We start from the raw sequence: 27984 nt of genomic DNA on the forward strand, positions 1-27984 counted from the left end.
GTCCCCTGCATCGGCAGGCAGACTCTCAACCACTGCGCCACCAGGGAAGCCCCCTAGCATCATTTATTAAAAAGATAAAATCCTTTCCCTATATTTTAAATAGGATCTCTATTCTGCTCCATTGGTCTATTTGGCTACTTCTGGGCTGATAAAGTCTTGAATATTATACCTTTAAAATATGTCTTAGTATCTTAAAGAGCAAGTTCTTCCATATTGTTGTTCTTCAAGAGTTCTGTGGCTGTTCTGGGCCCTCTATATTTCCACATACATTATAGAATTAGCTTGTTAGTTTACACACACACACACACTCTCTACTGGGATTTTTATTACAATTGCATTTGACTCTATAGATTAATTTGGAGATTGACATTTGTATGGTATGTCTACTTATTTAGAACTCAAAGTTTATCATTTTTACCATTTAGGTTCTGCATATATTTTATTAGCTTTATTTCTAGGAACTTATTTTTTGTGTGGCTTTGATATTAAAATATTTTTCTTAATTTATTGCAGATGTAAAAGATTTTTATATATTGATTTTTTTATACTACAAACTTAAGCTCATTTATTAATTTTAATAAATTATAGGTTCTTTTGCATTTTCTACATACACAAAAATATAATCTGCAAATAATGAATTTTTTTTCATTTCAATTCTTATATCATTTTATGTTTTTCCTTATTGTCCTGGCTAAGACCTCCAGTATGATGTCAAATAAGAGTGACTAAAGCAGACATTCTTCTTTCCTTTTTCTTTTACTAATTCATTAAGAATGAATGAATATTGAATTTTAATCAAATGTTTTTTCTGCATCTGTTGAGAAGATACATTTTTTCTTTTTTAATCTGTTAATGTGATTGATTTCTTAGTGTTAAATGAAACGTGTTCCTGGGATAAACTCAACTTAATTATGTATTATTTTACTTATTGCTGGACTCAGTTTTCTAATACGTGCATTTAATTCTGTAAATTTCCCTCTAAGTACTACTTTAACTACATTCCACAAGTTTTAATATGAAACATTCAGTTTTAGGTATTTTCTAATTTTAATTGTGGTTTATTTTACCCAGGAGTTATTTTAAATTGTGCCTCTGAATTTTCAAACATATGGGAATTTTCCAGCTATCTTTTTATTTTTGCTTTCACTACAGTGCAGCTTGATTGCACTGCAGTGAGAGAACATATTCTATATGATTTAAATCCTTCAAAATTTGAGATTTGCTTTATGTCTCATTATATGTTCAGTTTTTATACATGTTCCATGTGCACTTTAAAGAATATGTATTCTGTACCTGTTGGGTGCTTTGTTCATATATAAGAACAATAAATTTTCTTTGCTAATTTTTTTTGTTCAAATCTTCTGTATTCTTTGCCATTTTATTGTTCTACAAGCAAGGTATGTTAAAATCTCCCACTATTGCTGTAGGTTTACATATTTCTCCTTATAATTCCGTCACTTTTTGCTTTCTGTAGTTTAGGCCATGTTCTTTAGAAGTATACAAATTCACAACTGTTATATATTCCTGGTGAATTGAACTTTTATCATTATGAAATACACCTCTTTTTGCTAGTAATACTTTTCATCTTTACTTTGATATTAATAAAGCTACACCAGCTTTCTTTGGGTAGGCTTATACATAGACAATATTTTTCTCTCCTTTTATTTTCAAATTTTCTGTATCCTTATATATTAGATGTGTCTTTTGTAAACATATAGTTTTGGGTTATTTTATTCACAGTGACAATCTTTTTCTTTTAATTGAAGCATTTAGTCTATGTTTACTCTTAATCTAATTGTTGATTTATTACAGGTTAAATCTACCGCTTCATTATATTCTTCTGTTCCATCTAACGTATTTTTCTTTTCTTCTTTCTTGCCTTCTGTTAGATTGATTATTTTTCATTATTATACTTTTTTCCCCTCTGTTGCTTTGGAAAATGCACATTCTTTTATTATTCCTTTTGGGGTTTTCCTAGAAAATAGAAAATCCCTGACTTACCAAAGTCTAAAGTCAATGTACTTTTGTCTTTCTCCAAGACAATATAAAAATCTTAGAACACTAACACTATTACTGTCTTCCCAACTTGTGTTGTTGGTAGCACGTACTGTAATTCTGTAAATCTTTTAAGCCCTCAAAAAATGTTATTTAATACAATTAGTATATAACTGTCCCTCCGTATCCATGGGAAATTGGTTCTAGGATCCTCTGTGGATACCCAGATACGTGGATGCTCAAGTCTGATAGCTGGCCCTCCATGTCTGCGGTTCCGCATCTGAAGATTCAACCAATCATGGATTGTGTAGTATTGTGGTATTGGGGAAAAAAATCCACATATAAGTGGACCCATGCAGTTCAAACTCCTGTTGTTCAAGGGTCAACTGTATGATGATATTTCATACAATTAGTATTTGTGTACATTTCCTCACATATTTTCCAATTTTGTTGCCATTAGTTATTTCCTGCATCACTGACCATACATCTGGTATCATTTTCCTTCTGTCTATGAACACTCTTTAGTATCTCTGTTAGTGTAGAACTGCTGATTATTAATTCTTACAGTTTTGTTTAGCTTAAAAATGTCTTTATTTCACCTTCATTTTTGAAGAGTATTTTCCCTGGATATAGAATTGTAGGCTATCAGTTATTTTCTTTCATCCATTTTCTTTCACCCAGATTTCAGTTCATTGTCTTCTGGATTTCGTTATCTCTTGAAAAAATCTGCTGTAAGTCTAATTTTTGTTCTTTTCCATAGGGGCTTTCCATTTTTGGTTTTCAGCAGTTTTTCTGTGATGTGCTTAGATATAGACTTTTATTTCTTCTGGTTGGCTTTTATTGGGCCTCTGGTATATATGGATTTATATCATTCATGAACCTGGAAAATTCAAATACATTATGTTTTCAAATAGCCTTCCCCTTATCCTCTGTCTACTCTTCTTTTCAGACTCCAGTTGCACTTATCTAAGACCTTCTTAATAGATCCTCTATGTATTTTATCTTATTGTTTTGTTTTTTGTCCTCTGTAATTCTTTCTGGTTATTTTCTTCTGGTCTGTTGTCCAGTCAGCTCTCTGACCTGTTAGACCTTGCCTTTGAATTCTTGAATTTCATTGTTGTATTTTTTTAGTTGTAAAATTTATGTTTATTTAAAACATCTGGAATGTCCCTTTTCATAATTTTGAGTTCTCTGTGAAAATTCTCAATCTTGTATTTTATCTTCTTGATCATAGATGTTTTAATGTCTTTATCTGATAATTCTAATACCTGAGTTTTCCGAAGTTCCGTTTCTGTTGTCTCCTTTCGGCTGATTCTTGTTCTTATTGTCTTGACTTGTGTCCTTGATTATCTCTGGTATGCCAGCTATTTAAAACTTATAAAGAGTAATCAGAGTACTAAGAAGATGTTATACCAGAGATAATTTTTATGTCTTACTTTCAGATGTCTGGAGGCACTTAACAAAACTGGGATCATGTTAATCCAATATTAGGAATTGAGATTTTCTCAGTCACCCAGATGGCTCAAAGTTCAGTTGCAGTCCATACAAGGGTGGTGTTTCCATTATCTGTTTCTATGTAACAAGCTACAGTAAAATTTAGTAGTTTAAACCAACAAGCATTTGATTTATTTGCCTACCATGTGGTAATTGGGTAGGACTTTGCGGGGACAGTTTGTCTTTGCTCTGTTTGCCTTTGACTGGAACTGCTCAACTTGAGCTGAAGGATCTGCTTCCAAATGGCTTCGCTGACCTGCTGGTAAGTTGGTGCTGGCTGTGGCTGGAAGCTCAGCTAGGGCTGTTGGCCGGGCACTCTGTTCTCCTCCACGTGGCTTCTCCACGTGGCTAGGTGAGATGCCTCACAACGTGATGATCTCAGGGTAGTCATATTTCTTTTTTTTTTTTTTTTTTGCGGTACGCGGGCCTCTCACTGCTGTGGTCTCTCCCGTTGTGGAGCACAGGCTCCGGACGCGCAGGCTCAGCGGCCATGGCTCACGGGCCCAGCCGCTCCGCGGCATGTGGGATCTTCCCGGACTGGGGCAGGAACCCGTTTCCCCTGCATCGGCAGGCGGACTCTCAACCACTGCGCCACCACGGAAGCCAGTCATATTTCTTAAATGTTGTCAAAAGTAGATTGCAAAAGTAGAAGCTGCTAGGCCTTTTTAAGATTTAGGTAAATCATCACTTCTGTCATATTCCGTTAGTTAAATCAGGTCGGAAAGCCAGCCCAAATTCCAGAAGACTACACAGGATATGAATACCAGGAGATATGGTTTATGGAGGACTACCAAAGTAATTGTTAACCACAGATGGTTTACTTCCATTTTTGCCCTTTCTCCTGGGGTGCAGCACTTTGGAGTCTAAATAGAATTGCAGGATTTCCATTCTTATAGGGCCAGGGTCCTGGTTTCTTCCCCCCTTCTCTGAAGACTGAGTCCTGCTCAGCCTCTCAGCTTCTCTTCTCCCATATCATGACCTAGTAAGCAGCAGTTCTTTACTTTCAAATGCTTTTAAGATGTACATATATAAATATAATTTTCCTTTCAGTTTTTCTAGTTTTTAGCAGAAGGGAGAACTGGTACTTTACATAGCCAGTGTTAACCAGAAACTCCTGATTCAGAAATTCCTGGTTATCTTTCATGTTTATATTGTCTTCTTTCAACTATATGTTAATTTCACAAAGAGCTTTTTACCACTGTTATATGAATGAGCCAAAGAGTGCCTCTGTGTATTGACCCCTACATTGTTTATTTCTTTACTGCAGACTGAGACCCATTAGCTCAAAAGCCCGCCAGTGTCAAACTCAAATTTTCACACATTCAGTTATTTTTATTTTTTTAATTTTTTTGACCACACCATGTGGCTTGTGGGATCTTCGTTCCCTGACCAGGAATTGAAACCAGGCCATCGGCAGTGAAAGAGCAGAGTCCTAACCACTGGACTGCCAGGGAACTCCCTCAGTTATTTTTCAAATAACCCAAACAAGCAGATTGTTAGCCATTCAGAGCCTGTCTGCTTTACATATCTGCAAGACTCACCCCACATCTGCTGGCCATGGGTAAGACAGAGCCTTATGGTTATAGGACTCCAAGCTGCCATGGCCCTTTGGAACTCTCTGACTCAGAGACTCGGCACTGAGCTCCTGAGTGACGTCTCCTAGGTACATAAGCCCCCTTTCCAAGCTTCCTCTCACCTGGGTGTTCCCTTGACCTCCTGCCGTTTTGATGATAACCCCCATGCCATAAGCCTCTGGATGGTCTCATGCTGCGAGGAGCTTCCCCTCTCATGCAACCCTGTTCAGGCACCATCCAGTAAAGCCTGTCGTGTTGCTGGCTCTTATGGTCACGTCTTTTCCGTTGACCAGCCACCAAATCTCTCAACCTCCCACAGCCATTTCGTACATTTGTACTGAGTACAGTTTCCCTCCTCATTAGACACTTTAATACAGTAAGGTGCTGAGAAAAAGCTGGAATGAGAATGTAAGTGGGACTCAAGGAAGCAGGAGCCACTGGGCCAGGATCAGTGTAGAGTCAAGGGACAGAATAGCAAGGTCAGGGCACCATTTGACTTCACGTTGCAAGTAATGATGCCAATACTACCCCTACTGTGTAAGTATTTCTGAAACACCTGCTGCCATAATGTATGATTCAAGTACTTGGACTACCAAGGCTTCACCCAGGGCCCTCTGAAGGCCACATTACACAGTCCTGTGATTTCCTCACACTTACAGATGGAATATCTGAGCAGCTCACCCCAGATACTGTTAACGTTGTCTCTAGTTTTCTGGGATCCACAGTCACATTCAAGATACAAGACAGATTGCATGAGATAACGATGGGAACCATAACTGATGATCTATTTCAGAGAACAGTCCTTTCGCTCATATAGAATGACATCGAGAGTCCAGTGCTGACCTCTAGTGGCAGTTGAGACAGTGATTCCCATCGTGCTTCAATGATCCCTTGCCAGATTTTTACTAGAATTTTTACTTCATGAGGCGTTGTGCTTGTTTTTTTTTTTTAATCTGACTTAAAAATACTTAAACTTTTGAAAAGTTCAAATGCCTATTGATAGAGCTTTGTTTTAGGTCATTTTCTGATCACTACAATTCTTTTCTATGGCTAATTTTAAGAGCAGCTCTTTACCCTCCCTAATAAAATAAGATAGACTATAATATTTGTGCAAACACAGTAGATAAAATGTGACCAATATTAGAAGTATTTGTCTATACCAGTCATAAGAGTACTACTTTAGGGGATGGGGACCTGAAGTTCGGACACCAGTAGGCCTCTGACAGCCTTCAGCAGGCCACTAAGATTGTGTGCTATATTTAATCCTTTTCCCTCACCCAGAATCTGAGAGCTGCATACAATACAAGATCTCTGTATCTGGCCCAGGTTCCCATCAAAAGTTTCTGTGCCTCTAACCTGATTACATTTCCTGGGGAAATTTTTGCGTTCTTTTTTTTCAAAGCCGGCAATCTCTGTTGAACTCTGAACATCAAGGTATCATAAGACCAGGATGTAGGAGAAATGGCTGCACAAGCCTTGTCTCCTTCTTCCAACAGCAGCTCCAGCCACTGGTTCTTGTCAAAGCCCTCAGCAGGCACTTGCTCTCTGTAAGCCTTCCTCCTGCTGGCTCCTAGCTCAAGCTCAGTAATAGAGTCTCATGTCAAAGCTACACGCGGGTCCTGGTAATTCCTGTAGCAGGCCCGGCCACTGGCTCTTGTAGGGCTCCCAGCGCTCACTTTCTTGTCCTCCCTAAACCCATTTTTCCCCCCTAAACCAGTGTTTTAAAACTACCAGGATCTCTTCTTCCAGACTGTCAATTTCACTGACTCCATTTCCTTGACTATTTGAACTCAACCTCATGGTCATACTGTAGGCGTGCTGCGCAAACCAATTCATTCACTTCCTTAAAAGTTCTGATTTCCTGTCATACCTCCAAGAAGGTGACTCTAGCTATCCACTACTTCCACTCCCATTTCTGGGAGAGCAGTATTGCTGGAGAAGATTCCCAAACTATGCAAATCAGGGGCAATAAAGACCAACAGCTTCCCCCTCTCCACAAGAAACCTTGTGTCCTACTTCAAACGGGGTCAAAAGTTCATTAGAAAGAAACTCCTTCACACCCTTTTACTTCTATACTTCTGCATAATTGCACCCATCTTTCCCTCCTCCTGTTATTTAAGGGAAGAAGAACCTCTCCTTTTTAAAATTAAATTTGCCAGTGTGTTCTAGACTCTGGTTACAACTGAGCTGAGGAGCAGGGTATGGGACTAGGACAAGTTAAAATGCCATGAAGTTCAATGTTCTTACCATGATTCAACTTAAAAAAAAAAGTGCACCCCAGTTGCCACAAGCTTCTGTATAGTTTCCAGGTTCTGAAAAGGTTGATTCTGATAGTTCTAAAAATTTTTTAGATTTTTAGTTGCTTTTATGGTGGAGGAGACTTTTAGAATTCCTTATTCTACCATTTTCATTGATATCATCACCTATCAATAGTTTAATATCTATATCAATTCCAGTAAAATGTATGTTTATAGAAAACATTTCTTTGAAAGTATTCTTTTATTATTTATGCTTTTCTTTGAAGAATACTGATGGACATAAAGCAGATTTAAGGAATGTTTTGATACCTAATAGATGTAACAATATTCAATGAGATAAACAGTGTTAGTGTTGTTTAAATTTATGTCCACATAATTTCTCTCAACTACTGTATTAGGTTATTTGGCTTGATGGCCATTGCTAAAGCCCCCAGAAAAAAAAAGGATTGCTTTTTCTTACTGATTTATTCATTTATAATTTTCATGCATGCATTTATTTACCAGTTATTTATTAAGTACCTAGTCCATCAGGTATAGCTATAGGTTCAGGGTATCTGGCACCTAAAATGCGCCGAATAATGCCATGATTTTATTTTATCAATAGATGACTTAAGAAGCAGTTGGACTTAACAGTTAGTATTGCTGGAGAGAGGTGCCTTACATTACCTTAGGACCTATATGGACTCCCTTGCAAGTGTGACTCATTTAACCATCTAGAACTTTGCTAGTAAACACCAAAAGCTACTCGTATCCAGTGTAAGAGTAAACATCACATTCACTGGGATGTGCAGTCATCTCCTGAGTGTGCTGACAGTGGACCCACTTCCCCACACGGTCTGAAACTTACAGCTCTGTGCTAATTCTGGATTCCTCTCACTACTGCTGTGTTTAAATCTCAACCTTGGCCTAAGAACCCTAAATTTCATCCCCAACCTTCCTTCTCAGACACTGATCTTTGCTGCGTCCTTTAGTGTGGCCTATCACTCAGATTCAGGCCTTTAAATCCTTTGGATTCATGGTAGCTATTCTAAAATCAGAGATGTAATGGTTAAGAGTAGTAGGCTCTGGAGGAAGGCAACCCAAATGCTGGTATTAACTCCACTACTTACTGCTGTGTGACTTCGGACAGCTACTTATCCTACCTTCCTAAGCCTCAGTTTTCTCAAGTGTAAAATGAAGATAATAATAGTATCTACAATACAGAGATGTGAGAATTAAATTGAATACTGAATATAAATCACTGAGCATAGTGCCTGGCACATAGTAAGCATTCCACATATGTTGGTTATTTTTATTATTCTCGTTATTAATGACTCATTGTGGCTCTTGTGATTGTCCTTCTGGCTTTTCTTTGATTGGTATAATTTGTACTATATAAATTGGTATAAATTGTCCTAAAATTAAGACTGCATTAACTTTCTTGGGGAAGACTTCTCTAATCCCTAGTCCAGATCAGCTTTGTTATATACTCTCATGAAGCCATCCTTTTTCCTTTAGAACACTTTATTGCATCAGTAATTGTACACTCTTTTTTGTCATCATTTGATTGTTTTTTTGTCTCCTCCGTTGGACCTCAAGTTACATGAGATCAGTGACAATGGTTTGCTTAGAATTGTATCCCCAGAACCTAGCATAATGCCTGGGATAGGGATGAATAATGGCAGGAAGCATTCACTTTCATTTAAATGATTAATATGAATTGTATGCTCAAGTTAATCTAGTCCCCTCACCACAATTTCCCTTGTTTTGCTTGTCTTCTAGTATGTATCTTTTAAACCTTACTAAATCTAACTTTTTATAAGGTAAGCTCTTTAAATGGTACAAAGTTTGTGGTTACAGATGGGTATAGATAGACGTAGATATATAGATAGATATGTATATTCATCTTTCATAGTATAATGTATTGATAATAAGTATCTAGTAGTAAATAGGTATTGAGTGAATGAGTGAGTGGAAAAAAAAAAGTCATTGATCATAATGATTCTAGTGCCCAGGAATAACTGAAGGAGAAGCTGCATGAAGAACTAAGAGGATCAAGTGGAAGATTTGCCATAGGAGAAGGAGGTGATGCACTGACCTGGAAGATAACTCTGACATAGCCTCATATACTCTTCTTTTTAGTGGAAGGTTTTAGAACTCGGCAAACAAATTAGTGCTTGATAGAGATTAATTTCTATTTATTTTGTGAGCTTGAATCATCACTTTGCCTTGTAAATATTTACAATTCTTATTAGCTATGCATTCCCCTGACATTTAAACTTTATTCATAAGCAGCCTCTGTTATGACCTGTAATTGCTGATAAAGATGTGGGTAAAAGCACCACAGATTGGGGTTGCCAGAGATCACTATGGAAATGACACTCTTTCCTGCTCCTTGTGAAAACAGCATTGCCACACTTTGGTCTACTCTGAGGCAACTCACCTCTTCAGAGGTGGAAGATAATTTCCAGAAAGTTCCATGTGAAATTGAATGAAATAGAAAAATCAATTGAGTCCCTGCTACCCTGTGAACCAAGATATTTGGTACCTTGTCAACAAGGAGAAATTAAGCTCATCCATGGGCACAGAGACCCAGGTGCTAATATACAGAACAGTTCACTTTGATTTCGTGGTTCTCTGAGGACCTAAGGAAGAGCTCGATCTGTATCTGATTTCTTATCCAGCTGACCAGTGTTATGTTAGGCTCCTGCACCACGTACACCAGGGGAACCAGTCAGCTTTCCTTTCAGCCATCTTAAATTTGTTTTTATCTAACTTCAAAAATGTACACATCAGGGTAAATAAAAACTAACATTTAGGTTGCATATGAGATTTTGAATACTCAAGACTTAGATTCTCTAAATTGCATAACCGGCTCTATTTTCTACAGAGTTTTCCCTTCCTTATCCCCTAACTACTTCTCACTTGAAGGCTCCACAGCCATGTAAAATGTACTGTGTCCCTACTGAAACTATGGTCTTTACTTGCTGATCTGCTCCTCTCTATGTACTGGGTCAGTATATGACTCCCTCTTCAGCTAGGTGACCAAATATTTGAGTAATCGTCCTAAAGAAGCTGAGAATATAATCAAGGAGAAAACCCACAGGCAAAAATCTATTTGCTGACCAGTTCATTCTTGCATTTGGTAAATATTGGCTTGGTGATAGGACTGGAAGTGCAATGGAAGACAAAGCATACTGCCTGCCCTCAAGGAGTTGATGGAGTGGGAAAGGCAAGAAAGAGGGAATTACAGCCTGTGAGGATTTCATGCTCAGATGGGACCGCACAGTGGGCCATGGATCGTGTAGGGGGCTTCAAGGAAGGTCCCAGCAGGCCCCTCTCCTCCAACCCACCTCAGTGGTTCCTTGCTTCCTTGTAATCACTTTGGGTATGATGTTTGGGTTTCTTCTTTTTTTGTTCTCTTCTCTCTTGCCTCTCTCCTTCCTTCCCCTTCTCTCTCTCTCAATTAGATTCTAACTTTCTGCTTATATGCTCCTTAAAATAATTTTGAGAAATTGTTCCTTCCACAATCTTAACTTGGTATCTAAAGTTTTTTTATTTTTTTTTATTTGTTTTTGTTTTTTTGTGTGGTACGCGGGCCTCTCACTGTTGTGGCCTCTCCCGTTGCGGAGCACAGGCTCCGGATGCGCAGGCTCAGCGGCCATGGCTCACGGGCCCAGCCGCCCCGCGGCACGTGGGATCTTCGCGGACCGGGGCACGAACCCGTGTCCCCTGCGTCGGCAGGCGGACTCTCAACCCCTGCGCCACCAGGGAAGCCCTAAAATTTTTTTGATAAAAGTGAATAGATGTGGGAATTCCCTGGCAGCCCACTGGTCAGGACTTTTCACTTCCACTGCAGGGGGCATGGGTTCGTTCGATCCCCGATCGGGGAACTAAGTTCCTGCATGCTGCGGGGAGCAGCCAAAAAAAAAAAAAAGTGAATAGATGCAAAGGGTGCAGTTTTCAGCATATTACAAACATTGGCATGTTAAAATATAAGTTGTAACGCTCGTTTAAACGTGTTCAGTGGAATTTAAGTGTCACAGAATCTAAATACCCCCCATACACACACTCTCTTGCACACAAACATACACACACTCTCTTACATACACACATACACACGGACACGCCCTCTCACATACATGCGCACACACACAGACATTCCTTAGAGAGTCTCTTTGCACCCATGCCCCAGCCAGGTTTGAAGAATGCCATTCTTTAAGGCTGTTTTTCTCACTCCTCATGTATCCTTTGTGGCAGCCAGTACCCATGTGCCAGACCTTGGCTAAACACTTCACATGTATCATCTCATTTAATCCTCAGCAACCCTCTGAGGTCAGTACCATGATCTGCATTTTACTGTGAGAAAAATGAGGCTAAGACTCCATATCCTGCACTCTTGACTGTTACTTTATACTTAGAGTTCACTGCAGTAAAGGGATTTTAGTGTTAAAATCTGTGTGGAAGGGCCTGGTGTGCGCCTGGTGGCGCAGTGGTTGAGAGTCCGCCTGCCGATGCAGGGGACGCGGGTTCGTGCCCCGGTCCGGGAGGATCCCACATGCCGCGGGGCGGCTGGGCCCGTGGGCTATGGCCGCTGAGCCTGCGCGTCCGGAGCCTGTGCTCCGAGGCGGGAGAAGCCGCAGCGGTGAGAGGCCCGCGTACCGCAAAAAAAAAAAATAGTAATAATCTGTGTGGAACACCTCGAAGAGAATATGTAACGTCCAGCACCATTCCCAGCACTGCTTGGCTTTTCTCCACATCATTTACCAGCATCTGGTAGACTGTATATTTTACTTCTCTGTTTATTATTAAGCCTCCCTCATTTCCCCAGCCTAGAATATAGGCTACAGGAGTGCTGGGATTTTGTCTGTTTTGTTCACTGCTATTTTCTCAGTGCCTAAAACCATGCCCAACGTATAGTAGATGCTCAATAAATATCGGTTGGGTAATAAACAAGAGTTGCTGCTATAAAGCCATTACGATTGTAGGAGACTCTAAACATACCAGTGGTTGCTAAGTGATCTGATCAGCCTTCCTGGCTTCTGCAATAATTAGATAGCAGTATGAGGTATAGATCAACAATCTACTGATTTTGGAGTGAAGGATTTTTATGTGCCAGTCAATATCAAGAAAAGAAGGCTCTAATCACACACCTAAAGTGCTTGCTGAGCATCAGATTAATGACAAACTGCATTTACGTAATTCGGGTTTTTAAGGAAAACACAGTCAGGTAGCCTTGTTGTAGGGCTATGGTAGAGATGCATCTTGTAGCCATCACAACCTGCTCTGCACGGCCGGGAGTTTGAACAAATCAGGGCATGCTTGAGAGCATGGTGATGGCAGCCTCCCAGAAATCCCCCAGGACTAGAGAGCCTTCCAGAAGGAATCTAAGCCATATACCCTGCTGGAGCAGTCACAGTTGGGTGAGTCTGACAAACTGGTAGGGCAGCCTGACAGAAGCCTCTCTGGGGGTGGGCTGGGAACTGCAGAGTGTTCTGGGAAAGGATGCTGTCTTAGGGAAGAAAGAGCCAGACATGATAAACATGACCCTTTATCAAGGGAACAAATGTTTATCTGTCAGAGGGGGTGGAGATTCTAGGTATAGCATCATTACTGCTAGTCTCTGACTCACCCTTGAGCATGTATCTGGGTCCTATAGAAAAAGAGATCTACAAGAAAAGCTGGAAGCTTTTCTACCAAACTTTGACATTCACTGGGGGCTCTAAGAGAGTAGCACAAAAACGAGGGAGCCATTCGCTACACCCACCCCCCAACACCTCCCAAGGGCACAGCCCAGCAGGCATTTATGACTCCTTTGAGTCTCAAGACAAATAGCAGAGGCAGCTTCTTGGCCTGGAGGAGTAGTCAGAAGACTTGAGCACTGGGTAGTTAGCAAGGAGCACCTGCTATGCCTGCCAGGCCTGGGAGGATGGCACAGAACAGCAGCAGAGCAGCTGTACCCAGCTGAGAACCAGGGACCTGCAGCAGCAGAGCCTAGCGTGCCCCAAGTTGTACCTAGCAGTGGCCGTGCACATGCTCACTGAGTGAACGGCAAAGCAGATATCATCAACAGGGTGGAAACTTGCTTTGGTGGAGCAATCCTGCTACATGGGAACAAACTGATTCCTGGGTTCTGGGAGACTCTCCCAGGGGAGCCTCCTAGAAGGACTTGGGTGGTGGAGACTTTACAGGGAAACTAAGCTCTTGAGTCACTTGAAAGGGGCCAAAGACTGGTATTGGGGGCTATGTAGAAAATAATCTTTGAGTGTCTTATTTCAGCAACCTACCACGTCCCCAGTTGTCCCACCATTTACTAGTATTTCTCTCTTCCTCTCCTCCTCTGCCAGCTTCCTAACTCGAAATTTCTGTTGGCTCAGAGAGGCTGCTTTAATTAGGTGAGAGGGGAAAGCATGCCTGTTTAAAGCTACAGCAAATATGTGAAAGGTGGGTAACCTCTTAGCCATTCCAGGTGTATCTGAACTTTAAAAGCTTAACTCAAGTGAGTCTCCTTCAGACAGCATGAAAAGCGGGAGCAAAGACTCTTGGGCAGTGGGAGAATAGGGGAAAGATATTTGTTCATCTTGTGAAGAAACATTGGTAGGGTTAAGTGACATGACCCAGCTATGAGAGAACTGACTTAAATAAGGCTTAGACTTCAAACTCCTTGGAATTATTATGCTCTGTAATATGGAAGGCAGATTTATTCCATAATGAAGGCCTTGGATAAGACTCATACCACGAGTCTCACTCTGTGCTATGGCACTTTTGACCTGGAGCAAAAACTCACTTTATGCTAGATAAATAGTTTTTGAACAGTAGCACCAAGTGGCAGGATAATTTTAGGCTTTTAAGGATGAGAGTATCTGTCCATTCATAATAGTACCTGGTATTTTCACTGTGATTTTCCACAAAGGGCTCCAAGCGCTTTGAAAAAGTGATCTCATTTCTCTTTACAAAATCTCAATGAGGCAAGTGCTTCAGTACATTATGGATTGACACAGTAGAAACCTTCCTCTAGTCATCCTCCCTGCTGTCCTTTGAAATAGCTGGGGACTCCAGTTTATCAGCTGACTAATGAAGTATGGTTGTACTTGCAATGTAGGAAAACCAATGATATAGGAAGACAAGATGGTTTATTGACAGAAAGGTTCTATGATAAGGGTTTATAAATAGACATAGGAAGGCACTGAGATAGGTCTGTGAGGCTGTTTATGGTATTCTCTTAAAAAATAAAGAACTAGAGATATTGACAATTTCCTTCCCAACTCTGTACCCCTCTTAGAGAACATAGCCACTTTTCTTTCCCATAGGGTTGGATCCTACAGTCCTTGCTAAGTGGTAGTGGGGATTTGCGGTTCCAGATTTCTAGTTAGAACCGGGTAGACGTTGGCGAGCATCTGACCCAGCTGGGTCCACTAGATACTTGCTCAGGAATTTAGAATTGGTACATAGCAAAACTGGAAAGTGGACAGGAACACCGAGATAGTTTCTTCTTCCCACCTCTATCTACCTTTCTGGGACCATGGGAAACTTTCTGTTTGCCTCTCTGAGAAGCTCTAAGTTGGTTTAAAAAGGAAGCCTTGATGGAAAACAACCTAACTATCTATCAATAGAGAAGTGATTAAATCATGAGATGGCTCTGCCATGGAAAGCTATACAGCAATGTGAAAAAAACGGAAACTTTTTATGAACTGATCATTTCCTAGAATGATCTCCAAGATATATTAAGAGAAGAATGCAACTCACAATGTAGGAGTGATAGTATACCACCATTTGTACAACAAGAAAGGAAAAATATAACACATACTTAGACCATTTACATTTAATGTAATTATTAATATGTTAGGGCTTAAGTCTGTCATTTATTTTGTTTTCTTCTTGTTTCCTCTGTTTCTCATTTCTCCATTTCCCTTTTCTTGTCTTCCTGGGGGTTATTTGAGCATTTTCAAGGATTCCATCTTCATTTACTTCTAGTTTTTTGGAGTGTATTACTTTGTGTGTTCTTTTTAGTGGTTATCATAGTCTACTGATAACAGTGTTTGACCAATTTGAGTCAAGTGCAGAAACTCACTCCCATTTAGGTCCCATTATTCTCTCCACTTTTAAATATCATTGTCTTGAGTATCAGATGATACTATAATTTTATACCAGTCATCATATATTATTTAGAAAACTCATGAGGAGAAGGACAGTCAATTGTATTTACCCATATTTCTGTGTTCTTCATTGTTCTTTCTTCCTTTCTGATGATCCAAGATTGCTTCCTTCATCATTTTCTTTCTTTTGAAGAACATCCTTTAGCCATTCTTTGAGTAGATCTGCTAGTGATTAATTCTTTTAGTTTTCCTTAATCTGAGAATGTCTTTCTTTCCCCATAATTCCTGAAGTATAGTTTCACCAGATATAAAATTCACAGTTCTTTTAGCACTTGAAAAATGTTGTATCACTTCTTTCTGGCCACTATTATTTCAGATGAGAAATCTGCTGTCATTTGAATTACTGTCCCCATATAAGCATTGTGTTGTTTCTCCATCTGCTTTTATTTTCTTTGTCTTTAGTTTTCAGAGGTTTAATTATGATGTGTCTTAGCATGGACTTGTTTAGATTTATACTATTTGAGATTCACTTGGCTTTTTTTAAAAATTAATTAATTAATTTATTTATTTATTTTTGGCTGCGTTGGGTCTTCGTTGCTGCACGTGGGATTTCTCTAGTTGTGGCAAGAGGGGGCTACTCTTCATTGCAGTGCACGGGCTTCTCATTGTGGTGGCTTCTTTTGTTGTGGAGCACAGGCTCTAGGCATGCGGGCTTCAGTAGTTGTGGCTCGTGGGCTCTAGAGCGCAGGCTCAGTAGTTGTGGCGCACGGGCTTAGTTGCTCCACAGCATGTGGGATCTTCCTGGACCAGGGCTCAGACCCCTGTCCCCTGCATTGGCAGGTGGATTCTTAACCACTGCCCCACCAGGGAAGCCCTCACTCAGATTCTTGATTTGTAGGTTTACATGTTTTGCCAAATTGGGGGAATTTTTGGTGGTTATTTCTTTGAATACTCTTCAGTCTCTCTCTCTTTCTTCTCCCCTTCTAGGACGTGAATGCTGTAAATGTTAGATCTTTCGTTATGGCCTCGCAGTTTCCTGTGACTGTTTGTTTTCAGTTTATGTTCTCTTGTTGTTCAGATTGCATACATTGTATTGATCTGTCCTGAGGAGGACACTGATTCTTTCCTCTGTCATCTCTACTCTACTAGTGAGCTCATCCAGTTAGTTATATTATTTCTGTTATTTTTCAGTTCTTTAATTTCCATTTGGTTCTTCTTTACAACTTCTATTTCTTTGCTGAAATTTCTATTTTTTTCACTTGGTTCAAGAGAATTTGTAATTGCTTGTTGAATCTTTTTTATGATGGTTACTTTAAAATAATTAGATAATTCCAATAACTTGTTCATCTCTGTGTGGGAGTCAGATGATTATCTCTTCTCATGCAAGTTGGGATTTCCTTCGTTCTTTGTATAAAATGCGTGATTTTAATCTGGACATTTTGGCTATTATGTTAGGAGACTCTGGGTCCTATTTAAATTTTTCATTTTAATAGACAGTTTGTTTGGGTTTAGCATGCAGGTCCTACTTTTGTGGTCAGTGGTTCCAGTGACAATCTAGTTTTCAGAACCTCCATGGTGCTATTTTGGTCTGCTTGGTTTGTCTCCTGCCTCTGGGGCCGCTACTGGTGCTTGGCATGCCATGCAGGTCCTACTTTTGTGGTCAGTGGTTCCAGTGACAATCTAGTTTTCAGAACCTCCATGGTGCTATTTTGGTCTGCTTGGTTTGTCTCCTGCCTCTGGGGCCGCTACTGGTGCTTGTTGGTACTAGTTGAGGAAGTGAAAGGAGCCTTCCCAGGCTGGATGTCTGGTGCCTTTAGGTGGGGGAAGGGAATCTCCAGGCTGCAGGGACAAAAACATTTCCTGGGCTGGGTGTTTGTTGTGGCAGAATCCCCCTTGTTAATTTCCCCTGTAAAGTGGGATCTCTGGGTGGGAGGGGGGAGTCTCAGGCTGGTGGGAAAGTCCTCTGGCTGGCTCTTGTTAGGCGGACATTCAGTTGGTCCTCTTTGCTGTATCTGCTGGGATTACCTAGAATTGTTGGTAGGACTTCAGTTCAATTTAGAGGGAGAATAGGACTACCTGGCTGCCTTCCATTGCTAGAGCGGGTGTTGGGAAAGGCCAGGCCTGGATTACCTTTTCTTGGGTGTGGAGTTGTAAGCTGCCTTGTCACTGTGTTGCTCCTTTGGTCCTGTGATCCCTAACCAATTCATCTCTTCTTCTTCCATCTACCTTTCGAAGGTTCTCTTTTTTTGTCTCTTGTGTTATTTCCAAGGGTTTTCGTCATGCTTATTAGCAGGGAGGATCTGTGAGAGACAAGCCTATACCATCTTGCCTAGACCAGAAGGTCTCTTTATATGTTTATATAGCGTAAGATCTCTAGAAGGGTACACAGGAATTTCTTTCCCTGGGGAGGGAACCTGGGGGGGATATGAGGTAGGAGGGAGAATTTTTTTGTATACCTGTTTATGTATTCTCATTTTAATCAGGTGAACATATTATCTATTCAAAAATAAAATAAAATAAAATATAAAAAAGAAAGAGGTCTTCTAGCTCAGCCTTGTTTTCAAGAGCACAACCAAGGATTACAACAGAGGTCAAGCACCGTATGGATTCAACAGTTGGTAATTTTATTAAACTTCACTGACTTTTAATTTCACTCTATTGTCACTGCTTTGATCCAGATCCCTGAATATAAGAATAATATTCTCAGTGGATTTTCAGCCTGCTCATACATTTTGAATAACTTGCAGAATACAAATGTGTAATTTAGTTAGAAGTAGATGCTTTTGGCAGCATACTAGTACCCTAATCAGCTGAAAAAATAATATTTGTATGACATTAAAACAAAATTAATAGGAAGACACTGGTTACATGAAAAGACTTTAGGTTGTAATTACTAAACTTGCAAACTACTCAGCATAATTAGTGTTTTAATTAGGATATGACTTGAAATTTTAGCTTACAAAATAAATAAAGGCAATTAAAAGTCACGTTTGTAAAGTAAAGCGGGCTTTAGAACTTATAGTTAGACATCACTTTTTTTCTCATTTTGGGGATCATCTTTGTAGGGTATTATGCTTACAGTGCATATACTTTGATTCCCAGTCCCACCCCAGCACAGTGTCTCAGCCCAAAGCCTTAAAGGTCAAGTTTAGTGACCCTTCACCAAGGACATCTACCCACAGGGGGCTGAACAGCTTCCAGCCACACTCCTGGGTAGCTCTAGGGCACAACAAAACAGCAAAGACTTTTTCTTCTCCAGCACCTTAAGTGAAATATAAACTAGAAGATTGATATTGACTTTGATCAAAATCTACCATTTTCACAGAACTATTTGGATTCAAATGGAAATTTTCACCACTGTCATTTATTCTTCAGCACATGCTTCTTGAAGACGTTTCAGGTCCCATAGTTTACCACACGGTGAAGGTTCCAATTCAAAGCCAAAGAATTTTCCATCAGTAGATAAAAATGGAGAATTCAATAAATTTTGGTGGGCTAGTGATTTGGGAAAAAAATTAATCTGGAATCCTACCTTCATTCCTCATGTCAAAATAAACTCCAAATGGATCAAAGATTTAATATAAAAGCAAAAAATTTTAATGAAAAAATACAACAAACTAGTGAATGTAACATAAAAGAAGCAGACTCACAGGTATAGAGAGCAAACTAGTGGTTACCAGTGGCGAGGGAGGGACAAACTACTGGGTGTAAGACAGGCTCAAGGGCATACTGTACAACACAGGGAACAGAACCAGTATTTTGTAGTAACTGTACATGGAAAGTAACCTTTAAAAATTGTATAAAAATAAATAAAATTGGGACAAGACCAAAAAAAAGACAGCTAGTTAGAGAATATAGATAAATCCAATTCGAGTGTAAAATGTCTTCTCTAGATTTTTTTAAAAGACTGGAAGAAAAAATGTCAATGATAATTATCACTAGAGGTAGAATTATGGATAAATATTATTATCTTCATTTTTAGTGATTTCCAAATTTTGCACAATAAGTAAATTATTTTTTTACTTAATCCTTTTTAAAATTCCTTGGTGCTTTGAAGAAAAAGATATTTCAATTTTTCTCAAAAGTAGCTAACTTGGAATTAGATCAGATATCAAAGATCAAAACCGAAGACTTGAAAAGCATAGCACAATACAGCAATTACAAAGAAGCTCCCCTTTATTTATTTTTTTAAATCCCTCTACCACATTTGGTGATGCTATCTCATGTGGGTTAAATCACAACTCCTGGTCATTTGCAGTGTTTGTCTGTATGTCTGCCTCTCTAACAATGCAGACCTAGAACACAGGCTACCCTTTCCTAAGGCCCAGCATCACAAGAGAGTTCTTTCATAAAATCAGTGTGATGCCTGTCCATTCCCAACTGCTTATGCTGTAGGATAAGGAATGGCACATGAGTTCCAAAACTCTTGATTACCAGGTCTCAGTGGGAAGCTTATGTCTTTAATTGGAGGCACTCGCCAATCACAAAATAACTATCACTAGCAGTACAGGAAATATCATCATTGAACTTCCTCTGTACCTGTAGGTTTTCTTAATTTCTTCATTTGATGCTCCCTTATGCAGACCAAGAATTTCATATAGAGCTTCTCCAGATGTTGACATAGTCCGCTGTCTTTGGTTAGGTATGTTACATGCCATTTTCTCAAGCTGCAAAACCAGAGAGGAAATAGCTGTGAGGGTTATGCATACTGGATCCCACTCTCTCAAGGGAAGATAGTTCATTTCTGACCTTTTGTAAAATGACAATCTGAAGTACATCTTTGTGTTAGCTGCAAAAGGAGGGGAGAAAAAGGTTAGGAAAGCCAACACTAGAGCTTCAAGTCAGTCAGGGTTTTAAAGGCTACAGGAAGCCATGCAAGTGGAATATGGCTTTGTCCACATGGGTAAGTAGAAGCAAAATGTTATCTAAATATCCAGCTAACTCATAATTCTTAAAAATCAGTCCTCCCAAGTCAGGCGTATATAGATTTTTTTGGTCAGAATTTGCATAACTCCTTTTTTGTATCTTTTCCAAATTTAGCCAGAAATGGAAATAATCATCTATTTTGCTTTGACTCTATTGTCCTAGCCATTGTTAGAGTAGGAGTTTTTAAAAACAAAACAAAACAGAACAAACAAAACGCAAAAAACCAACTTTCTGTAAGTATCAAAAAAAAAAAAAAAAATCCTGGTCTCATCTAGGAGCCTGGTTAGAACTTCTCTGCAGCTGTGGGATACCAAGTCCCCCAATAGTGCTCATGGGTTTTGCACACGAGATAGCACAGCACAGAAATGGCTGTGCTGTCCCAAGTCCCAAGGCGCCATCTCCCTGCTGTGTTCTGGCTCTAGGGGGGAAGCACAGAGAAGCAAGCACACTGGGGGCATTTCTGCATCCACACTCAGCCTCGCCAAGCCTTAATGTCTTCACTTGTAATATGAGGATAATAAAGCCCACATCATAAGGATACCTTAAGGATTTAGAAATAATGCGTCTAATGTACCCAGGACATAGTAACTTCAAAGAACTATTTTTATTGAAGGAGGCACAGTGTGTAAGTCAGAGAGTGCACTGTAGGCAGACCCTCTGGGTTGGAATATTGGCCTTGCCATGACCAGCTGCATGACCATCCCTATCTATAAACTGGAGACAAAAAAGTGCCTAAACTCATAGAGCTGTTGAAGAATTAAATAAGTTAATATATTAAAAAACAGAAACAAATACCAATGTTCATAGCAGCATTATTCATAAAAGCCAGATAAATGAAAATGTGCTATGTACATACAATGAAATATTACTCAGCTATAAAAAGAAATGGAATTCTGATACATGCTACAATAAGATGAACCTTGAAAACAGTATCTAAGTGAAATAAACCAGTCACAAAAGGATAAATATTGTATGTGATCCCTGTTATATGAGTACCTTGAATAGGCATATTCATAGAGACAGAAAGTAGAATACAGACTACCAGAGGTGGGGGGGTGAGGGGGAAGTGGGGAGTGGGGAGTTATTGCTTAATGGGTACAAATTTCTGTTGGGGATGATGAAAAAGTTCTGGAAGTAGATAGTGGTGATGGTTAAATATCACTGTGATTTTACTTCATGTTATTGAATTGTACAGTTAAAAAAGTAAACTTTATGTTGTATTTTATCACAAAAACAAAACAAGAAAAAATAAATAAATAAAATTACTTAGATTGCAAGCTCCTCTGACCAGAAGTTCCTTGAAAATTACTGTCTGTCTCTGAGCTTTGGGCGTTGTGCTGTAAGAGTGAATGAATGTATATACCAGGGCTCAGGAGATGGCATCAGGGCTGTGGCAATTCTCATGTTCAACACAAGGAATCCCTGGTGACAACAGTAGCAGCAGCAGACCCAAATGGGCACATCCCAGTGGTAGATGGGCTCGGTTGAAGCCAACCTTTGAGCTCTGCTTCCACCAGACTAATGACTGAACCAACACAGGCAAGAGCAGAGCCTTCTGGATGTCATTTGGTGGGGCAGGGTGGTCTTAGAGGCCCCTGAGACCGCAACATGGCACAGTGAATGCTTGTGGTCCTAAGTAATTCGATTAAGAAGGACAATGTGAAGAACGTCAAAATGTTTTTGTGAGCATTTAGCTTCTTGAGGGGAGAAAAGGAAGCCAGTGCTGGAGAAAGTCAGACCCCAAGCAAAACTCCTGCAGCCCTGAAGACACTGGGGGAAAAAACTGACTTAACAGAGGACAACAGCACAAGGACAAAGCCTCCTCTTTTGGCATGACTGTGTTGCCCCCTCCTCAGTTAGCCTTCCACGAAAGGGGAGCTTCTGGAGGCCAGAGGGGCCCTAGTCCCAAACGTCTGGTTCGCACAAGGACAAGAGGAGGAGGAATCCTAACTTTGCCACAAAACAAAATCTAGCAGATGTCCATACTGACTGGCAGCCACTCAGTAAAGTCGTAGCACTTATTTTCACTACTGCTCCACCTTACCTCTCTCACCTACCCATCACAATTTCCCTAGCAAGTAAGTAATTCAAGACTTGGGGCAGGGTCATTCATCCCTGGGTTCCAGTTCTGCAGCTCAGCCCTATCTTGGAACCACAGCCCAACTGAATATTCACAATTGAAGGAAAAATTGCCCAAGTAACTGACACCCTCCCTACTTCTTTTCTGTCCCCTCTCTCCCGCTGCCACCACACACATACGCTCAGGATACTGATGCTCTGCCCTACACTTCCACCTAACTGTTCCCAGGAGTGGAGGCAACTGGTAGGTAGGTTTCTCACTAGGCACACTAAATGCCATGAGTGAATGGGATTTGGAAAGTAGGGGTTTCTGTGTGGCTTGGTAGACAAGGAATAGGACCACAGTCATCATACTTGTCTGGGAGATTTTAAGATCTCGCTGGGTAGCAAGATCCGCAGAGTCACTAACTAAGAATATATCAACATAATGATTCAAATCCTAGGACCGTAGAATATGGAGTTAGAGGTCATCTAAGCCAACTTAACAAATGCCTTTTGGGGCATTCTGACCAGAGATCATTGTAGCAGACAACTTTACTATTAGCCTATGAGCTCTCCTTTCTCCTCCTTCTGCACTGCAACATAGGCATCTCGTGAGACCTGCCTCAGTCTTACGTGATCTCAGTTGAATAGACCAGGAGTGGGTACCTTACCCAAGCCAAGTCAGCCAGGTCAACCAGAGTCCTTCCCTAAGATTTTTTTTTGTTTTGGATGTAGAACAATCTCTCAGATGGTAAAACTTGTAAAATGTAAAATTTGGGTATTGTTGGCTGGCCTGAAATGAGAGAGATTGAAACAGACCTGCAGAAGAGGAGCAGTGGCAGATGGAGAGAGAGCTTCAGTGGGGTTCAGTCCCCTGGTTCCAGTTGTTTTCGGGTACACTTGCAACTCATCCCCTCCCACAGTTTGTCCATCAACCCTTCCTTGGGGTGAGCCAGTAAAATTCCTCCCGGTACACAAATGTATATACATTGTTTTCTTTTGAGCATGTCTTAGCTATAAATAGATTCTGGTGTCTGTCAACCAATACTCCTTAGTGTCATGTACGTCAATTAAACATCAGTAGCGGTTCCCTGAGCACCTTTAAGCCAGGCTTATCCACTGTGGATTTTTCTTAAATCACTGCAACCTGCTCCACCTTTAAATTGAAAGTGGCTTGCAGGTACTTGAGAATGAATACTTCAGGGTAACAATGGTATATATATATGTGTGTGTGTGTGTGTGTGTGTGTGTGTGTGTGTATACACACACACACATATATATACACACATACACACATATATATGTATATATATATATATATACACTAAGGTATTTAGACCAAACAGATTCAGATATAGTGTATAGACATTACTAGTATGGATAAAAGAAGCAGTGATAAATCTGGGTCAAGACATTTTCAGAAAGAAAGTTTGTAGAGAGCTAGTCAAGAGAACTAAGAAGAAATAAAAGGATGAAAAATAGTTACCTTTATTTTTCTCTATATTCAAAAGAAACAGTTTCAGTTTGAGGGAATAAAATGTATTCACTCTTCATCATCTATCTCATGAAATAAGAGAGAGGCCATGGCTTGCATAAATCAACAGATTGTCCTAAAATCAATTTCAACAAGGCACAAACATGCACAGTTTCCCAATTTTGACTGGGACTTTATTTTTCCAAGACTGCCCCCTAAAGTTATTCCAGGTGAGAAACAAGAGAGGGAGGTCACTTGGGGACTGGAGTAGTCCTGGAAACAATCTGGGATTCACCCTTCCCCGCCCCACAGCCATCCCTTTACATACTGCTCTCCCCAATGGAAAAAGAAGGCAGATTCCATCTCTCAAATAGTTCTGTACATAGAAACTCACTCCCAAGAAGACATGGTAACTGGCTATTTCTTTGGTTTATGTATTTTTTCATATCATCCTTTATTTAGAAATCTAATCACACTGTAGTCTATTCCTGCTAAGTGAAATCCAGTAGCTGACTTTCTTTATGTTGTGGATTGAATAATATTCAGAATGGGTTGTTACAGAGTTCAGAATTTGTTTATTTTCTGTTTCATCTTCTTTGCCCTATTCCCAAGAGATCAAAATATTTCTTTTTAGACGACAACATCAACGTCTCTTAATTGAGGTATTTAAAAAAAATTGCATCAGTATTGGAACACAAGAAAAAGATAGTTGGTCAATAGTTGGTCAGTGTTGTTAGTAGTTGGCTGACTCTATAAACTGAAACATAAAGGAACCCAAAGACTGCAGGGTTCCTTCCTGTGTGTCAAGCAACAACCTGCTATTTTTCTGTGCCCTTGCTGAGCTGGAAACCAGACTCTTCATATATTATTAATGCAGATGACATTTAGTGTCAAATTCAATAGAGTAATACACTGAAACCCTTAGTTGTTTATTGTGTGAAAATAAAGACATTATGCCAAGAACATACTAACTACAGAGCAATAGTCAAAACATCTCCTAAAAACTCTCCTTAAACTTAAATAATGGAGTCATACCCTTGTTTAATTCCTTATATAAAATATAATCTTTATGAGTTCTTTCTCTGTAGCCTTTTGAATGCTAATATTCCTATGCAAAACTCGTCTTTGTTCATAGTCTCTCATCTATACTATCCTATCGAGAAAAAACTTATGCAAAGTTATTAAGTAATTTAATTTTGATCATGATAAGTGCATGACACTTAATCATCTGAGCTTAAATTACTTTCTAGCTGCATTACAATCCATTAATATCATAATTTCTTAAACCACTGACCACTAAAGTCACTACCAAACCACATTCAGCTTACCTGTCTCTTGATAAAGATATAATTGAAAGAACGTTCAGCACTCCAATGGTGACAGACATCCAATTCAAAATAAACACATATTTTAAAGGTTCTAATTCCAGGAGCCCTACAAATGCTGTTCTAAATTTTTCATGTTGACATGAAATATTTCCTTCAGAGTAAAAGAAGCTTCACCTCTGTCTATTATGTGAATTCTGAAAATGGAAAAAAATCAAACTATGCCTTTCTTGGCAGGGTCCCTTCACGGCTGAGAAAATGAATGTGAGCAGGGGAGATTAGATCATTAAACAGCAAAAACAGTTCTGATGGCTGTGATTGGAGGAACCAACATGTTTTACCATTTTTTAATTACTTCTATAATTCCTCTATAGAAATCTGTTTATTGGAGCAAGATCTCCTTATTCAAAGGGCGTTGTATCTTAAAGCTAAACACACATCCAAAACGCTAACCTATGTTTTAAAGTAATAATTCTCCCTAGTGTGATTACAGTTTGCTATTGAAAAATAATTACCTCTTGACTGCACTGGTACTTCTATAAACAGCAACCTGAAGATGAGACAACTTGGGAATGTTACAAATAACCCACAGTACCTGTTCCTATAACTCCGATTCTGTGTTTTCAAACAGGAATAACTTGCTGTTTTCAACTGGTCTGGAAATAGATGTGCAAAGAAATAAAGAAAGGCAACAACAAGGAATTGTTTCATACCTGTTCCGCTCTTTCAGAGTAAACGGCTGCTCCTTTCCTTCGTTCCCATGCGAGCTTAAGCGGGTCAGTGGCGTCGAGTTACTTTTGATTTGTTACTCTATCAGCCAATTGGTTATCCCTCTGGAAAACATAACAAAGAGAGAATAAAACATGCATGACCACAAAGGTTGCCATTACAAGGCATCCAGTGATACCAAAATACATGCTACCTCTAATTTGATCATTAGTCAACTGTTGCTTGGCTCAGCCAGATGCTGCTGTGGAATTGCTTCCAGGTTTCCACCAGAACTTTCAGTCAAGAATATGTGCTATCTCCTGACATGCAAAGTGGGTTCTTTTATTTTTTTTATTGAGATATAGTTGACATATTTAATTCGTTTCAGGTGTACAATGTAATGATTCAATATTTGTATATATTGCTAAAAGATCACCACTGTAAGTCTAGGTAACATCCATCACCATACATAGTTACAAATTTTTTTTCTTGTGATGAAAACTTTTAAGATCTACTGTCTTAGCAACTTTCAAATATGCCATACGGTATTATTAACTCTAGTCACCATGCTGTGCATGACGTCTCCATGACTTATTTTATAGCTAGAAGTTTGTACCTTTTGACCCCCTTCACCCATTTCACCCACCCATTACCACGACCACGCCCCCCCCACCCCCCTCTGCTTATGGCACCCACCAGTCTGTTCTCTGTATCTGTGAGCTCAGGTTTGTTTGTTTTTAATTCTACATGTAAGTGAGATTATATAGTGTTTGTCTGAATTATTTCACTTAGCATGATACCCTCAAGATCCATCCATGTTGTCATAAATGGCAAGATTTCCTTCTTTTTTTTTTTTTTAATTTATTTTTTTATTTTATTTATTTTTGGCTACATTGGGTCTTTGTTGCTGAGCACAGGCTTTCTCTAGTTGGGTGAGCGGGGGCTACTCTTCACTGCATTTCATGGGCTTCTCATTGCGGTGGCTTCTCTTGTTGTGGAGCATGGGCTCTAGGTGCACAGGCTCAGTAGTTGTGGCGCACGGGTTTATTTGCTCCGCGGCATGTGGGATCTTCCCAGATAAGGGCTTGAACCTATGTACCCTGCATTGGCAGGCAGATTCTTAGCCACTGCGCCATTAGGGAAGTCCGATTTCCTTCTTTTTTATGGCTAAGTGATATATACCGCATTTTCTTTATCCATTCAGCCATTAATATACACTTAAGTTGTTTCCATATCTTGGCTATTGAAAATAATGCTGCAATGAACATGGGGGTGCAGGTATCTATTGGAGTTAATGTTTTCTTTGGATAAATCCCCAGAAGAGAAATTGCTGAAATATATGGTAGTTCTGTTTTCAATTTTTTGAGGAACCTCGGTACTGTTTGCCATAGTTGATGCACCAATTTACATTCTTACAAACAGTGCGCAAGAGGCTCCATTTTCTCCACATTTTCGTCAGCACTTGTTATTTGTAGACTTTTTGATGATAGCCATTTGGACAGGTGTGAAGTGATAACTTACTGTGGTCGTGACTTGCATTTCCCTGATGATTAGTGTAGTTGAGCACCTTTTCATGTACCTGTTGGCCATCTGCATGTCTTCTTTGGAAAAATACCTAGCCAGATCCTCTATCCATTTTTTATTTGGGTTGCTTGCTTTTTTGCTATTTATTTGTATGAATTCTTTATATATTTTAGTTATTAACGCGTTATTGGATATATGATTTGCAAATACTTTCCCCCATTTGGTAGGTTGCCTTTTCACTTTGTTGATGGTGTCCTTTGTTGTGCAGAAGGTTTTTAGTTTGACATATTCCCACTTGTCTATTTGTTCTTTAGTTGCCTTTGCTTTTTTTTTTTTTTTTAAGACTCAACAAGAAATATTTTATTGGATAACTTTGGAATAAATTCAGAGGAAAACATATTAGTTCAGTATGCTTTGATGTTCTGCCTCTGAGTGACAGAACAATGGTCTGTTTAGGGGTGAATTATGCAAACATTGAAAGCTGTGTCTTTTCAGCAGAATTATTTTAGGTCAGTTTTTTTTTTTAACATCTTTATTGGAGTATAACTGTTTTACAATGGTGTGTTAGTT

General features: G+C 39.5%; 1 protein-coding gene across 2 annotated transcripts in view; it reads right to left on the reverse strand.

The window, feature by feature from the left end:
• Positions 1–27984, reverse strand: part of DNAJC5B (DnaJ heat shock protein family (Hsp40) member C5 beta) — an 84142-nt gene that overhangs the window by 26583 nt on the left and 29575 nt on the right. Inside the window, exons 2-3 of one of the 2 annotated variants that reach the window (XM_007111828.3) lie at positions 25896–26015; positions 19936–20063 (exon numbers count right to left, since the gene is read on the reverse strand). In XM_007111828.3, the coding sequence (XP_007111890.1) occupies positions 19936–20054 (119 nt within the window). In that variant the 5' untranslated portion in view covers positions 20055–20063; positions 25896–26015. Of the gene's footprint in view, positions 1–19935; positions 20148–25895; positions 26016–27984 lie in introns of those variants that run through there. The other variant, XM_007111827.1, reaches the window with a different exon arrangement.

Source organism: Physeter macrocephalus, chromosome 15, assembly GCF_002837175.3.
Source record: "Physeter macrocephalus isolate SW-GA chromosome 15, ASM283717v5, whole genome shotgun sequence".
NCBI lineage: Eukaryota > Metazoa > Chordata > Mammalia > Artiodactyla > Physeteridae > Physeter > Physeter macrocephalus.